Here is a 16,354-nt window from a genome sequence, read left to right as displayed (position 1 = left end):
CATATCTTATGAACCAAACTTTATGTACAAGCATGTGTGTATGTTGGGGATCGATGAATTGAACAATTATATTCTTCTTTTGTGGAGATCTAATTGTGAAAGTAAAATTGTGTAACGAATTAAATTGTGATTGACTTGATGCTCAGTGTTGGTCTACAATTGATGTTTGTTGGTATGAAGTTGGTTTTACGAATTAAAAGGTATGCATTTGTTATATGTTGGTATAAATATGTAATCAAAGTATTTTAATATATTGATTTTGAGCTTTAAGAAAGTACAATGTATTAATTTTAAGTAATTGAGAAAGTATAATGTGTAATGTATGCATAATAATATAATGGTGTGAAAAATGATAACCTCTTGGTTTCAAAATAAATGTCCATTTAACATTTTTTGCGCTATTCACAAAATTCACGTTGACTAATGTTAGTGATTCATATATATATATATATATATATATATATATATATATATATATATATATATATATATATATATATATATATATATATATATATATATATATATATATATAATTATTTAGGTGCTTGTTTGAACCGTCTTAATATATACGAAGTAGTTTCTAGATATTAATTTTTTTTAATTTATATTTACTAATTATCAATGATATCTTTCATCAAAGTTTTGTGTTATCATATATGTGCTTAGTTTAATTGAGACATTTATTTTAAAATAGAGGGAGCATAGATTTAGGCGAAAATGCATATATTATATATATGGATAATTATGATTTGGGTTTGGATGATAATCGTTCTATAACACATCATGATACATTTTATGTTACAGGTTTGTTCATTGAGTGTGAATGTGGATTCCAATCTACTAGTTTAGAATCCGTGATTTTATTGGCATCCTCTTTCTAGTTTCTATATAACACAAGTTTTGTGACATCATTCTAAAATATCAGCACAACGGATATCAACACTTATTAGTCACGTATTATTATTAAAATTGTAACTTATTTAGGAATTCGTTTATAATGAGTGTGATTGTTAAATTATGGAATTGATAGCATTCCAACATGGCATTGTATTATACCAACAAAATTTTATTCGGTTTTAGTTACTGGTATTTTGGTATTAATTGACAATACCAACCAAAGAATAAAAATTAATTTGTTTTGTTTTTTATTTTGACCCGAATCGGGTGAAAAGGACTAAATAAAACCAAATTTGATCTCTTTTAATACCCCCTCCCCCAAATTCCTCTTTACACATATACTAGAATAAAAAGTATAAAATACAATATAGATCGAGAAATTTGGGCAATCGTTTCGTGATTGGGTAAGACTATCTTGACCATTGTTGTGGAGTACTCAAATATAATCAACTAAACTCTTAAATAAACTTAAAATACATAAGTGAATCAACATGAACTCCCGATGCGCATAATAGATACCATATTTGAAATCACGACTACTTGCAAAAAATAGCAAACATCACCACTAGAAAAATGGTCTTTGGTATAAGATTTTAATCGATGCTAAAGGTCTGCTTTCCGATACCAAAAGTCATTAGTATCGGAATTTCCAACACTCAATCGATACCAAATCTAGGAAATATCATCAAAACAATGGCCAACACCAAAAGAAACATTGAATATGTGAATCCAATTTAACAAACTGATAATACTCAAGTATTCGAAATTTCAGATGCTATTTAAAGACTATTTAGTATCAAATTCTCCAGTATCATTGTTAACTAAAGAACCTTGTTCAATTAATTTATGCATGGTTCCAAAATGAATACATATTCAAGTACTTGTACAAAAAATAACTCCCTCCGTTTCATAATATTAAACTCATATTGAATCAATCACATAAAATAAGAAAAGAAGAATGATGCAAAAGATAACAAATGCCCCGAGGGCGTTGGATAAGCTAGCTAAAAGTAGAAAGATTAAATTAAATAAACATTAATTACACCGATTGACGCGTGATTTTGTCATGCTTTCCCAAATTAATACCACTTTAGGTAATATTTTAAATGCTTATCCAACGCCCTGGGGGCGTTCGTTAGCAAGATCCATATTTGAAATGTAACATTAAAGTACAAAATAATTCATAACTAATTTACCTTATTTAAATTTTTTTTTTTTTTTTGGAAAGCATAAGTCATAATGCATAATTCAACGTAGAGATTTACTTACTTAGAGCCATGTCATCAATCAACAACCAATTAATTCCAAAAATATTAAGTTAAAAATGAAACATATTCAATATGAGTAGATTTTTTTAAAACGCCCAAAATAGTATATCAGACTAACATTATGAAACGAAGGGAGTATTATTTTTATATGTGTACACAATTTTACATGAAAGTAGTTATAGTACAAAAACTTGATGTATACATGCTTGTAACATAATTTATTCTTAACAAAAGTATACAATAGTTACTTGATTTCCAAAAACATATACTCGTAGTGAAAACCATTGCCTAACATAAAAAAATGTTGCCTTGTAGCTAAAACAACACATATGATGTGTAGTTTATGCCCCCGTTGTCTATTCATAAGGCAACACTACATTTTTTTTCAAAGACAACACTTTAAAAAGCCAAGGTAAAATGATACCTAAGGCAACAATTTTACAAAGGCAACAAGTAAAAACTGTTGCAACATTAGAAAACAATTTAAAACTATCTTCTTATACGTAGTATGATACTATTTTTTTAAAAGGTATGAAGAAAGACCCTACTGAGCCGGCACCTCTCACAGGTTTAGCCAGCCCAGCTCCGCAGGTCATCGCTTGAGGGTAGAGGGGGGAGGCAAGGGAATCCCTCTACTTCCAAGCATTTTGTAGTTGGTGGGGCTCAAACTCGTAACCTCAAAGTCACAAGGTGAGTTCCCCACCAACTCTATCAAGCTTTGCTTGGTACATAGTATGATAATATACAAACACCTTTTCATTTGTTGTATTTTGGTAGTAATAATACAAAAGTGTTACCAAATATTTTAAAGACAATAGTTTAATGGAAAGCTGCACATCAATATAGACGTAAATTGATGTATAACATTATGCAAGGGAACTCTAAAAAATTCATACTAATGATATAAAATGAAATATCACTATACAATATATCTACCCTTAGGAATCCTACATAGTTTCACGATCTACACTATTAATACCACTAATTGTTTTTATCTAATACAGACACTAGGGTGGATTGTAACTTCTAAAGAATAGACAATCTAAAGCTCCAATGGATCAACCCTTTGTCTCTATCTTCAATATATATCTTACCTCCATGTACGTTACCTGTAATACCAATTCAATAATAAAATTAAGGAATTAAATAGTTTTTCAAAAACTAAGAAAAATAATTGAAAACTCTAAACAAAGATAAATAATAAAAAAACTTTAGCTAGTATATCATGCAAAACAGAAAATATCAAGATTCATACATCATTTTTACATTCATCTAACACCAAGGGATTTTGTAGACAAACACCACCCATTAGTGATATAATACCTTATAGCAATATTTATACCTCAGTTACTGTATTCTAAAATAAACACCATCCAAATTGCATTCTCAAATAAACCCATATAACAAAAACTTACCCAAATTGCTCAAAAAATAAATAGGTCACAACTTAAAGCAGTAGATCAAATTAAATATGACATCAAAATTTGAAACCAAGAACATTATTTATACCTTAGTAATAAGGGCATTTTTGTACAAGGCTTTTTTTTTTCTTTTTTGTTCATTCCTCTTGCTACAATCTAATACATACATAATAACTTATAATTTGCTTGTAATCATCATTCACTCTCAACCTAAACTTCTTCAATCAGACGTTGAAAAATTATAGTTTAGATTTGTAGAGAATAATTGTTTGCCATTTTTTATGTTAAAATTTTAGTGTTAAAAAAACAATAATTTTTTTGAATTAAAATGGCATGAATTTGTTGTGGAAGAGTTGAATTAATTGAATTATCCTCAAAGTAGTGAAGTATGATTACATAAAAGGTGATATATTAGATTCAAACTAATCCTTGATCTTTATTTAGGATAACTGTTCTTATTTATCAATATTAATTTAGCCAAACATTACTACATAAAATTTGAGAGATTACATTCAAACTAATCCTGAAAGGAGTGAAGTATGATTACATAAAAAATTAGCCATACATTTCTATTTCCCGCATTACTGGTTTTTTAGCAAGCCTATGGCCTATGGAATAAGATGGCCTTTACCTTTATTGGGGGTACAACTCAGTTTTTAAAATCTATCCTACATCAGTACCTGTTTGATTTCAAATTTGCACAACTGACTTGATCTGCCATCAAGTCTTCAAATCCAGTAACATAAAAAATCCTTCCAGTGGAACACTATAAAAGGTATATGGTACCATAATTTCATTTGGTCGAACCCTGTAGACCTTCTATAGAGTTCAATAAAATTCTATTTGTATTGTAAGTGTCCTCACTTGAATTACTAATTTCGAACAATGTCAATGTTTATGCATTATTAGACACTCTTATCACCATCATCTATGAGTCAAAGATCAATTAGGCGACACTTATGAACATCTTTATAATCCAATTGAAATGGCAACCTCTAAAGTGAAACCCTTGATCTCTAAAGTTAAATGGCTACATTTGTTACCTCTAAAGTGAAATGATCATTTATGAACATCTACTAAAGTAAAACGTTCATCGTAATCATGATCTCTAAAGTGAAATGGCTACATATGTTACCTCTAAAGTGAAATGATCATTTATATATGAACATCTACTGAAGTGAAATGTTTGACTTTAGTAGATGTTCAAGGGAGCGCCCAATTGGGGCACAAAACAAGGGAGTAAATCAAACTAAAAGTGAAATGATCATTTATGAACATCTACTAAAGTGAAACGTTCATCGTAATCATGAATACTAGAAGGGTATATGGTACCCTAATTACTTTCAATTGTACCCTTATGAATTCTATAGTGGTACCCTAGAAAGGGTATATGGTATCCTTCATAGTTTCAACGGTACCCCTTATGAATTCTTTAGTGGTACCCTAACTAGTTTCAATGGTACGGTACTCTGACTTGATTGGATCGAAGCCCAATTGGATAATTGGATAATTACCTTAGACCTTAACTACCTTAATACCTTAGACCTTAGGCCTTACCTACCTTAATTCCTTAGACCTTAGACCTTAACTACTTTAATTTCAAAAAAGGATCTTTAAACCCATAGTCTAAGTTCTACAAGTTTAACTTCTATAATAGCAATGTCAATGGTCTTCATTAATGGCCTTATCATGTATTATTAGAGGATGCCAAAGTTATACTGAAACAACATCCAGGCAAAGTCTTATGTTGACCACTAGAAAGACAAATTCATTATCCCAGAATTAGTGAATGAATTTGACTTTCATTTTCTCAATCGATTCAATGAGCTATGTGTGAATGAATTCGACTTTCACCTATTTCAATTGATTTAATTAGCTATGTGTGAATGAATTCAAATTTCATCTCATTCAATTGATTCAATTAGCTCTTTGTGAATGAATTTGACTTTTATCTATTTCAATTGATTCAATTACCTATATATATGAATGAATTTGACTATCATATTACTCGATTGATTTAATTAGCTATGTGTGAATGAATTCGACTTTCGTCTCATTCAATTGATTCAATTAGCTCTTTGTGAATGAATTTGAATTTCATCTATTTCAATTGATTCAATTACCTATGTGTGAATGAATTTGACTATCATATTACTCAATTGATTTAATGAGCTATGTGTGAATGAATTTGACTTCCACCTTATTCAATTGATTCAATTAGCTCTTCGTGGATGAATTTGACTTTCATCTATTTCAATCGATTCAATTAGTTATGTGTGAATGAATTCGACTATTTCAATTGATTCAAGTAGCTATGTGTGAATGAATTTGACTTTCATCTTATTCAATTGATTCAATTAACTCTTTGTGAATGAATTTGACTTCCATCTATTTCAATTGATTCAATTACCCATGTGTGAATGAATTTGACTTTCATCTCATTCAATTGATTCAAGTAGCTCTTTGTGAAAAAATTTGACTTCCATCTATTTCAATTGATTCAATTAGCTATGTGTGAATGAATTTGACTTTCATCTCATTCAATTGGTTCAATTAGCTCTTTGTGAATGAATTTGACTTTCATCTATTTCAATTGATTCAATTACCTGAATTTGACTTTCTTCTATTTCAATTGATTCAAATACCTATGTTTTAGTGTATTTCACTTTCATCTGACAAAAGATACAAATGTATTCCATTAATGAAAGGATAGAGTCGAGTCTATAATTGTACAACTTGAAGGAGAGGTTACCTCCATGGTCGTACAATTGGAAAAGACGAACGATCTTCAATACATGCTATGTGATAAACTACACTATTGCTTGGCTATTAAGCCAAGGATAACTACGAAAGCTAAGAAGAAAGCTTAAAAGAGATGAAATCCTTGTTGTTGAGTTATTTGCTGATGTCCTTTCAAGGAAAAGTATTGGCGCATAGTGCCTATATGTTTTAGAAACGCATAGGATGACAAATTGTACCACTACAGCCTAATAAGTGACAGGTGGTATTTTAGGAGAAAATAATCAACGACATAGGATAAGAAAAAGTACCACTACATGCATAATAGTACACAAAAAGTACTATTAATACAACTTATACTTTTTTTTTGAAGGGAAAGTAATAATGTCATTAAATAATAGCCATACGGCATCTACAATATTCTCTCTGTGTTTTAATAAGTGTTACAGTTTGACCAAACACACATGCCGAGACACGACTTTGACCATTAATTTATCTAATCATATGTTAAGAAAATTATAGGAAAATTGATATTATGAAAGTATGCATTATAACAACTTCAACAATGTATTATACAATAACTTTTATGTTTTATATATTAGTAAATTAATCAAGTCAAACCATTATGTGAATAGTGAAAAAAGTCAAACAGTAACACTTATTAAAATAAGGGAGTAATAAAGATCTGTAAACCCAGATAATAGAAAAAGTATCATAACTTTTACAATCAAAATCATAACTAATTTGCATATTTGGCATAGCTCATACTCCATCGCTTCAAGCTTGACGGAGCAATGATTTTCGATGTCTTTGCATCTTTCCAAGTTGAGACCTCCGCAATCCGCGCTGATGGGTGATTGACCAGTTGATGACAAATCCCATACCCATAGGAATTCAAATCACCTTCCCAATTATTATAAGAACCCTTAAAATAAAATTCCCACCCATGGATGAGAATCAAAATCCCAAAAATTTGGAAAAAAACCCTGAAAATTGGAACAGACTCTCACAGATGGAGAGAACAAAACAAAACAAAACAAACAAACCAAAACGTAAAACAAAACAAAAAACTAAATTGAATTAAAGAAAAAGGGTCGGAAATAGTCTAATTTCCGAAGAAATTAGACTATTTCTAGCCTAAACGGCCAGAAAAACTAAAACCCTAGAAGAGAGAGAAGGGAGGAGAGAGAAAAAGAAAAAAGGGGCGGCTTACACTTGTTTTTTTGTGCAATTATTCAATTAATACAACTTATACTTTAATGGTACATTATAGTACACAAAAATGTACCACTGTAGAAAAACATCAAATGAAAAAAATAAATAAATAAAACCCCATAATGTCCCCCTATATGCATGCTTAACCTATAGGTGCTATGGGCCTATATGCACTCGTTCTTTTAGACCCTGCATTTCTATTCATAGGCAAAATGGAGCGGTTATGGATGACTCTCATAAATGTTGTACAGTTATGCTTTAGCGCCAACTCTATTTTGAAAATTAAAATCACCCATTAGCCTTCAAATTCGGTCTATATCTATAATTGGGCCCTATTGTGATATCAACCCAATTGTTGTTATGTTTTAATCAAACAAGCCCAAAGACCCTTCACTGACTCTATGACTTCTCAACTTGGTCAAAGTCAGGAAAGTAAATCAAAAGTTAAAAATCAGATTTTTGGGTGAAACAGATCGACCTCATGCTTATTATACTTTAATTTAAACCGTTATTCCAATGGCACATCTCATGTCTATTATGTTTTGTTAAAAAAAGACTTAATCTTATTCATAAACTTGAACTTCAACGAAAAACATTAATAATTTTAGATACTAGATATTAGATAATATACTTTGATGTTCAATAATAATTTGGAAAATATATGTAGTACGAGTAATGAAGTAAATGCAACTATTTCAATCTATATTTATACGTAGTATAATATTTCATTGCATAATTTTTATGATAAAAACTATTTCAACGAAAAAGTTTTATGGAACTATCATTGAATTTTCCGTTATTGTTGGTTTTACTTTGTTATGTTGCTGGTATTTCATAAAAGACTGACGAAATAGTACTAGACTTTGCAATTTTCAACAGTGGCGGATCCAGAATTAATATTTAACGGGGTCAAAATGCATTTGATAAATATTAATGGGGTCCTTCGGTTAAAAATATAGGTAATTTTTAAATATAAAAAAATTAAAAGGATTTTTTTTTTAATATTCAAGTGGGGTCAAGGGACCCCACTAAATGCCCCTCAATCCGCCACTGATTTTCAAGGCATTGTACTACAAAAGTAGGTGACGTAAGTGACAATGTGACATTGTACTGCAAAAGTGGTTGGCAAAAAGCAAATTTTTTTTAATTTTTTTTTATTAGAGTCACGTGACTTTTTATTTTTTTATTTTTACAATTCTATTTCCCTTTTTTTTTACATCTATTTTTATTTATAGATTGGTCCTTTGCTGGAGACATTAAAGTCTCTAATTGCTAGAGGCGGAGACATTCCCCCCGCGACTTCGATTCGATTGCCCTTTAATTTATACCACCGTTCCTTTTTTTTTTTTTTGGGAGTCAATAGTGATTTTCAAAGATATTGTAAGAGAACATTTCTATGAAGTACAAAAGGATTGTGCTTTCAAAAAAAATAGTACAAAAGGTTTGTCACGTTAGCGTTTTAAGTATTTACGATGTATATGTACAATAATCTCTTGATTGGGAATTATAATTAATCTCTCTATCTGTCTATTTCATAATAATTAACCTAATTAAATTTAAAATGCTTGTTGATTGCATGATGAAAGTACAAAGATTATAAAGGATTAATTAAAAATAAGTATAACTTAGCTTTGATGGATAATGGTAAGTAAGAAGCGGTAGGTTTAGGTTCAAAGAGATGTATAAAGGAAGCTATAAATTAATACAATATATTTCCCGTCAAAAAAAAAATAATAATACAAGATATTGCTTGATTCAACTATAAGTAACCCAATATGGTTGGTGATTTGCAGTAATTGAATGTGAAAAGATTTGATATTATATATGATGTGCAATTAGTTACTTAGTTTATGCATGCATCTCGAACATTTCACTTGTTGGTTGTTAAGCTGTATGAAGTATATACTCGCAAGATGCTTCAGACTTTGAAATATAGCTATACCCTTCAAAGAATATATTCATTATGATTGCATACTTAGACGCAAATTGGGCAAGTTGCCTTAATAGCTGTCGTTTTTCAAGGATTTTGCTATTTATCTCGAGGACAATCTTATTTCCTGGCGCTCAAAGAAACAATCCATAGTTTCTAAGTTTTCCACAAAAGTGTAGTATCATGCTGTTGCATACACGGTATTGGACACTAATTAGATTTGTTGCATGCTAGTTGAGTTAGGACATGTCATATATATTGTAATCATGTTTTGTGTCTTATTTTGCGATGTTACCTAGTTGATCAAAACATGCATATTAAAATTGATTACCGTTTTGTCAGGGAACATATATGTAGAGCATTAATTATTGAGTCAAGTGGAGGTTATTAGTTATTTTGACTCAAAATCAGGATCACTTGTAAAGATAATAAGAGCAATTGAGACACCTACATCTAGTTCATGTAGAAGGGGCAAGAATTAAATCCCACCCCCCCTAACAACAAAACAGTCAAATGGATGACCTTGAAGCATGCGAGGACTCAAAAGTGCAAGATAGATCAAGTTTTGGGATGAAGGTTCTTCAAGATTGTGGACCTCAAGAGCAAAAGTTGAAGGAGGAAGAGTTTTTGGGAGTGGAAAAGTCATGATATCTTGCCACCGTAGAAGAAGATTCCAAAGAAGGAAGCTAATTCCCTCTATTCTCTCTAACCTTGACTAGACCTGGTAATTCTGACCCAGATCCGATGACCTGACCCGAATGACCCGATCCATGACCCGAAATCAACCCGAAAATAGTGACCCGAAATTGACCTAAAACCCGAATCAACGCGACCCGACCCAAAGTGGAATTGACCCGACCTTAACCCGAAACCCGAAATGACCCGACCCAAAACGACCCGACCCGAGACCCGAAATGACCCGACCCGAAGTGACCCGAGACCCGAAGTTGACCCGATACCCAAAGTGACCCGACCTTTAACTTGAATTAATTGACCCAAATAGACTCGAAACCCAAAGTGACTCGAACCAAAATTATCTTATACCTTAAATGACCAGAATCTATTTAAGCTAAAGACTTGACTTGAGCAAACCGAAATGGAAAAAAACCGCAATCAAACTGACTTAATTTTTTTTATTAATTTGTAATGAGTAACAGTATAAGTAATTTACATATTTTGAGCATTACTTTTCTCGATTTCTTCGGCCTTTTATCTCTATAAGTTATTAAAAAATCGTAAAAAGATTGAAATTTAACGACTATTCTACGGAGTTTGTCCATAAGATTAAAAAAATTAACTAAAGCTCGAAATAAAAGTCACAATTCTCACAAGTCTAGAAAAAAAAAAGTACAATAATATTGTGTACATAACATAATGTTCAATACCAAATGAAATTACAAAATAATCTAAAGTCAAACAATTACTGTATTCCATGAAAAAAGTAGCGTTAATAAATATAGTGAGTTTCTCGTCAAAAAATATACAAATATATACTACCTCTGTTTCATATTATTTTCAACGATTAGACATTTTTCCTCTTTAGTTTATGTCAAATCGTTGCAAATAATATGAAATGGAGGTAATATATAGAGTTGAATTTAACCCAATGCATTGACCTGAATATGACCCGACCCGAAGTTGACCCGAAAATTGGACTCGAAGATTGACCCGACCCGAACTGACCCGATCCAAACTTGACCCGACCCGAACTCGACCCGAAATGTTGACCCGAAACTAGACCCGACCCGATTATCAGTTGACTCGAAATCAACCCGAAATGACCCGACCCGACCCGAAATGACCCGACCCATACCCGACCCGAATGACCTATTTGCCAGGTCTAACCTTGACCGGCTGCAAGTTCTGAGTTGGTGTTTTTGACTTTCCTTATCCTTCCTTTACCTTGACAAAACACGCATGTTAGACACGACTTTGACCATTAATTTTCCTAATCATATATTAATAAAATTATAGGAAAATTGATACTATGATAATATACGTTATAACGAATCTAACAATGTATTATACAATTACATTTGTTTTTTTATACATAAGTAAATTAATCAAGTCAAACCCATTAAATAAATAGTGAAAAAAGTCAAAATGTAACACTTATTAAAACAAAAACACGGAGGGAGTATAAATAGCTTACATTTTTACAAAAGGTTTGTCTGGTCAGTTTTTTAAGTTTTTCTGATTCATGTGCACACCGTTTCTTGTGCATAAATTGAGGAATATACTATAGGACACCAAGAGTATACTAATAATTTTACTTGTACACATTGTATAGATTTAACCCACGAAGTATATTAGAGTAAAACATATACATAGTAATTAGGGATGGCAATCCAATCCGGATCCGACTCTCCTCCGCCCCGATTTGAGGTAAAAATTCGCTCCGAGTCCAAGAAAAAAGTAATTCGATTTCGACTCTGTTAAAATAATCCGACTCCGAGTCGAAGGAGGGTCGGAGTCGGATCCTACAAAAAATCCGAGAAAAAAATCCGACTCCAACAAATGTCCGACTCTGATGGATTATTCGACTCAGACTCCGATAGATAGTGGATTTTTGTGTGGGTCATGGTGGCATTGGTTGTGGGTTGTAAGGCCTAAATAGTCCAATTTCTCAAAGTATATCGAATAACAAAAAAAAAAAAAAAAACTCGGAGTCGGGTCGGATCAGAGTCGGAGTCGGAATCGGAGTCTCGGAGTCGGATGTCGGAGTCGGATTTAGCCTCCAACTTCCTGTAGGATCGGAGTCGGATTTAGCATAATCCGCTCCGATTCCGGCCCGTTGCCATCCCTAATAGTAATTATATCCGCAAATACATTTTGAATATAAGTTAAAATCAAACCACAACCAAATCAAATCCCATATTATACTTATTGAACCAAATTGCCACCTCGATCTACTTAATGATGATTAATGAATATTTATTCTTTTATTTATTACTACTCCCTCCGTCCTTAAAAGAATGACCCTTTTGGCCTAATTTTAGTCCCAAAATGTTCATCCCATTTGCATTAAAATACCCTTTATTTTGCAATAATATTTGTGCAAAATTAGTTTTTCTGGGTAAATTTTGATTTTTCCATATAATTTTATTATTTTATCTTTCTACTTTTTTACAATTCTCATATAAATCTATCTTTTCAATGTATTTTTATTAGCTTTCCCATAACTTTGTACTTCCCACTTAAATTTCTTAAGACCGGTGAAAAATGTTCAAATAAATCGTTTTTTAAGGGACGGAAGAAACATTATTTTATTTTAAAATATAGAGGGAATTAGGTTTTTGGGTCAACTGGTCAAGCTTTTCAACTTTCAAAATTTCAAGCCCTTTGAGGCATAAACCCTGAATTAGGGGTTTTAGAACAACTCTTCCTTCCCCTTTCCCCTGCACTCTGTCAACACCCACAATAAACTCACCGGCAGCTGGCACATAGCACGCATCGCTAACAATGTCTCTAATCGCTGGCTCCTATGAAAAATTCATCTGGGGCTACAAACTCCGACAACCCAAATCCACCTCATCCGACCAAACCCTAACCCTAAACCCCCAATTCTCCTACGCCGCCCACCTTTCCCCCATCAAATCCGTCGCCGTCTCCGGCGTTGTCGCCGCCTCTTCCGCCGGCGACGACACCGTCAAACTCTACGACCTCGCAACATCCTCCGAACTCGGCTCCCTCCTTCTCGAAACTTCCGTTACTTCTCTCTCCTTCTTCACCCCTCCTTCTCTCTCCTCTTTCCCTCGCAATCTCTTCACTGCTGCCGATGATGGGTCCTTCTCGATCTTCGATGTCGACCCTTTTGTTCTTCTCAAGACGATTCAGGTTCATAAGAAAGGGATCAATGATTTGTGTATTCATCCTTCTGGGAAATTGGGGTTGACTGTTGGTAGAGATTTTTGCTTGGCAATGGTTAATTTGGTTAGAGGAAGGAGGAGTTTTATTTGTAGGTTAGAGAAGGAAGCTAATATTGTTGAGTATTGTTCTGGTGGGGGTAGGTTTTTTATGGTTTCTGATGAGAAAATTACTCTTCATGAGGCTGAAGATGCCAAGATTGTTGGGGAATATGAGAGTGCTAAGCGTGTTCTTTGTGCCGCCCCCGGCGAGGTTTGTGTTTCTCCCCTGTTTAAAGTTCAAATTTTGAGCTGCTTTGTGGTGTTAGTATTGCTTTAAAGTTGATAAATTCTTTCTATTTATCTAAATGTGGACCTTAACTCTGAAAGAATGTGTGTTTTGGATGCAAATTTTCAATTTTTGTGCTGTTTTATTTGTGTTGAGGTGGGGGAGTTGGAAAGTTGATTAAAAAGAATCAATATTTAGTGGCTTTATCTGTTCAAATATTTGTGATTGCATTTTATGTGTTTGGATTCAGTTGAATTTGGGTTATTGGTAATAGAACCAAGCTCAAAACCAAATATTTCATATCAAATTTGGGTTCCAAGTCCTTGCTTTTGTCATTTCTGAAGTTACATTAGTGTTCTATCTAAATTTTGATCCAGCAACTAGGGAAAAATGGAATTTTGTTTTGGGAGGGCTTTAGTTGTAGTATAAGCATAGCATAGGGGCGATAGGGCTTAATTTATAATTATTTGTATTTTTTTTTTTTTTTTTTTTGTGATTGTGGGAATACTTTTGATTGATGGCTTCAAATTAATTGTTGCAGAACGGACTTATTTTTACTGGTGGGGAAGACCGTGCACTCACAGCATGGGACACAGTTAGCGGGAAGGTTGCCTACAGCATAGAGGATGCGCACAAGTCTCGTGTAAAAGGAATTGTTGTGCTCTCTAGGGATGGAAATTCTGGTGCTACTGAAAATCCTTATTTATTGGCTTCTGCATCTTCCGATGGAGTGATCCGTGTCTGGGATGTACGTGCTACCAACAAAGAAAAGTCAAAGCCATTGTCTGAGGCCAATACAAAGTCACGACTAACATGTCTAGCTGGATCATTTATTAAATGTGAGTTTTATGTCTAATTTTTTTTTTCCCTCGTGCTTTATACTTGCTTATTTTCTAGTAGTTTGTTTGCTGCTAACTTCCTGTCTCCCTGGCTTTGTCTCATACACCTAGCCACCTAGGTATATCGTGTCAGTTTCTTTTATGCTCCTATTGTCAAAATAATTAAATCGTAGGTTGGAAATATGTTTTCTATTTTGGATGATACAGATTAATTTCTTAAGGAGTATGTAGTATTTTGTAAGAATGTAATCATGAGTTTAGACCAAAATGCCATCAGAAAGATGTAACTTGAAACTTGCATAGCCTGTACCAAACATTAAGATTTCTAAAGAGATTCTTGATTTGTTTCCTGGGAAGGTTTGCTAGGGAGCCAACTGTCATGTGTTTGAGTTGAGTATAATATTAGTCTTGTTACAAAATAACTGAGTAATATGACAACTTGACAAGAGCTGAATGGAGAAAAAGAATGCTCCAAAGGAAAAAAGAATCCCTCTTGGCTTGTTATTCTGCAGTTCATAAAGATTAAAACCACCTGCTGCTCAGGTCAACACATTCTGATCAAATTTATTTCAAAATGAAAATCTAAAGCTCAATGATGCTGGAAGCCATCCATTTGGTACTGGAAGAGATTATGTTTGTAGCACTGTAGATTTAGCTGCTTTTAACTTAGTTGTCTGACCCCTGTGGTGCTCTAGTGAATGATATAATGTCTGGCAGCGGTTGTTGATACCAAAGGCTTTTTCAGCCTGAAGCTGATGCATACCTCTAAATCTATCAACAGTTCACAATTACTTTATGAGTAAAACCTTCATGGTATCAGTATCATCTCAACTATTTTTGGTAAATACTGGGGATTACTGTTTAGGTTCATTATATCTGGTGGTCAGGAATCAGGATAATTCAATGTTTAATCTATTTTTTTTGTCATTGATATTGGAGATTAAATAAATTATATTTACCCTTAGTAGTCTTTTTCCTTCTTTATGGCTCTATGCACACATTGGCATGTATATCTTTTTATATCCACATTGTAATGGAGTCATTTTTTGGCATGTTTATTTGAAATTGAAGCAAAAATTAAACGGCTGCTTAAACTGGATATGGTGGCACATAATTTAGCAATTTCTTTTTCCTAGCTTGAATTGGAGATTAAATTACTCGAAGCTGTAACTGAAAATGTGAAGTGTTTGTTAGTTAAACCAATAAATGTTCATCTCAAATTCAGGCACAATTAATAGTGTCGAAATTTTTCTGTAATGTAACCTACTAGAATGTATTTGAAGATTTGGCACAATTTTTGCGTATTGGTCATACTTTCTGAATCTTCATGCTTTCTTCAAATTAAAGTTTTCTTGTTATACTTTTCAGCTTTGAAAAAATCACAGTTGACAAAAGATTCTCCTGAGAAGAATGCTGTAGAAATGGAAGAATCATAGTGTGGCATAATGGTGGTGAGCTGATTAGCTTTGTTACTTTATAAGTCTAAATTTGTGTAAGTATTATATAATCTGTAGAGCTGCAGAACATGATCAGATGTGCTCATCGATCCAATTTTGAGTGGAAACAATTATGGCATTTTGGAATTCAGGAATTTTGCATTTGGATTAATTTTTGAACTCTTTTGTGAGCTCTTTTAGAGCTTTAGTTTAAATGCTCTAACTTAGTTATAGAATGTATGTCTTTCTTAGCAATAGCTGCTTTGATAAAATCTTATGATTTTGTAATTGAATTGTGTTAATTTATGGATTGAGTGCTTGATAGTTGATACTTTGTTGGTCGACCTTGTTCCTTAGATCTGTGTTAATTTATGGATCGAGTGCTCGATTGTTAACTTTGTTGGTCGACCTTGTTCCTTAGATCTTATCAATTAGCATCACTGAATTACTTTTTATAACACCGAATCATGAA

The 16,354-nt window shown here is 32.7% G+C and overlaps 1 protein-coding gene across 1 annotated transcript; it reads left to right on the top strand.

The window, feature by feature from the left end:
* The first annotated feature begins 12,884 nt into the window (after positions 1-12,884).
* Positions 12,885-16,053, top strand: LOC145572449 (uncharacterized). Its single transcript, XM_081631428.1, has 3 exons — positions 12,885-13,592; positions 14,149-14,446; positions 15,815-16,053. The coding sequence occupies exons 1-3, from the start codon at positions 12,936-12,938 to the stop codon at positions 15,880-15,882; spliced, it is 1,023 nt and encodes a 340-aa protein (XP_081487554.1). The 5' UTR covers positions 12,885-12,935; the 3' UTR covers positions 15,883-16,053.
* The last annotated feature ends 301 nt before the right edge of the window (positions 16,054-16,354 follow it).

The sequence above is a fragment of the Chenopodium album genome, chromosome 12 (genome assembly GCF_948465745.1).
Source record: "Chenopodium album chromosome 12, dcCheAlbu1.1, whole genome shotgun sequence".
NCBI classification, from domain to species: domain Eukaryota; kingdom Viridiplantae; phylum Streptophyta; class Magnoliopsida; order Caryophyllales; family Amaranthaceae; genus Chenopodium; species Chenopodium album.
Note: the sequence above shows the minus strand (reverse complement) of the source record. Positions and strands in the feature narration are given on the sequence as shown.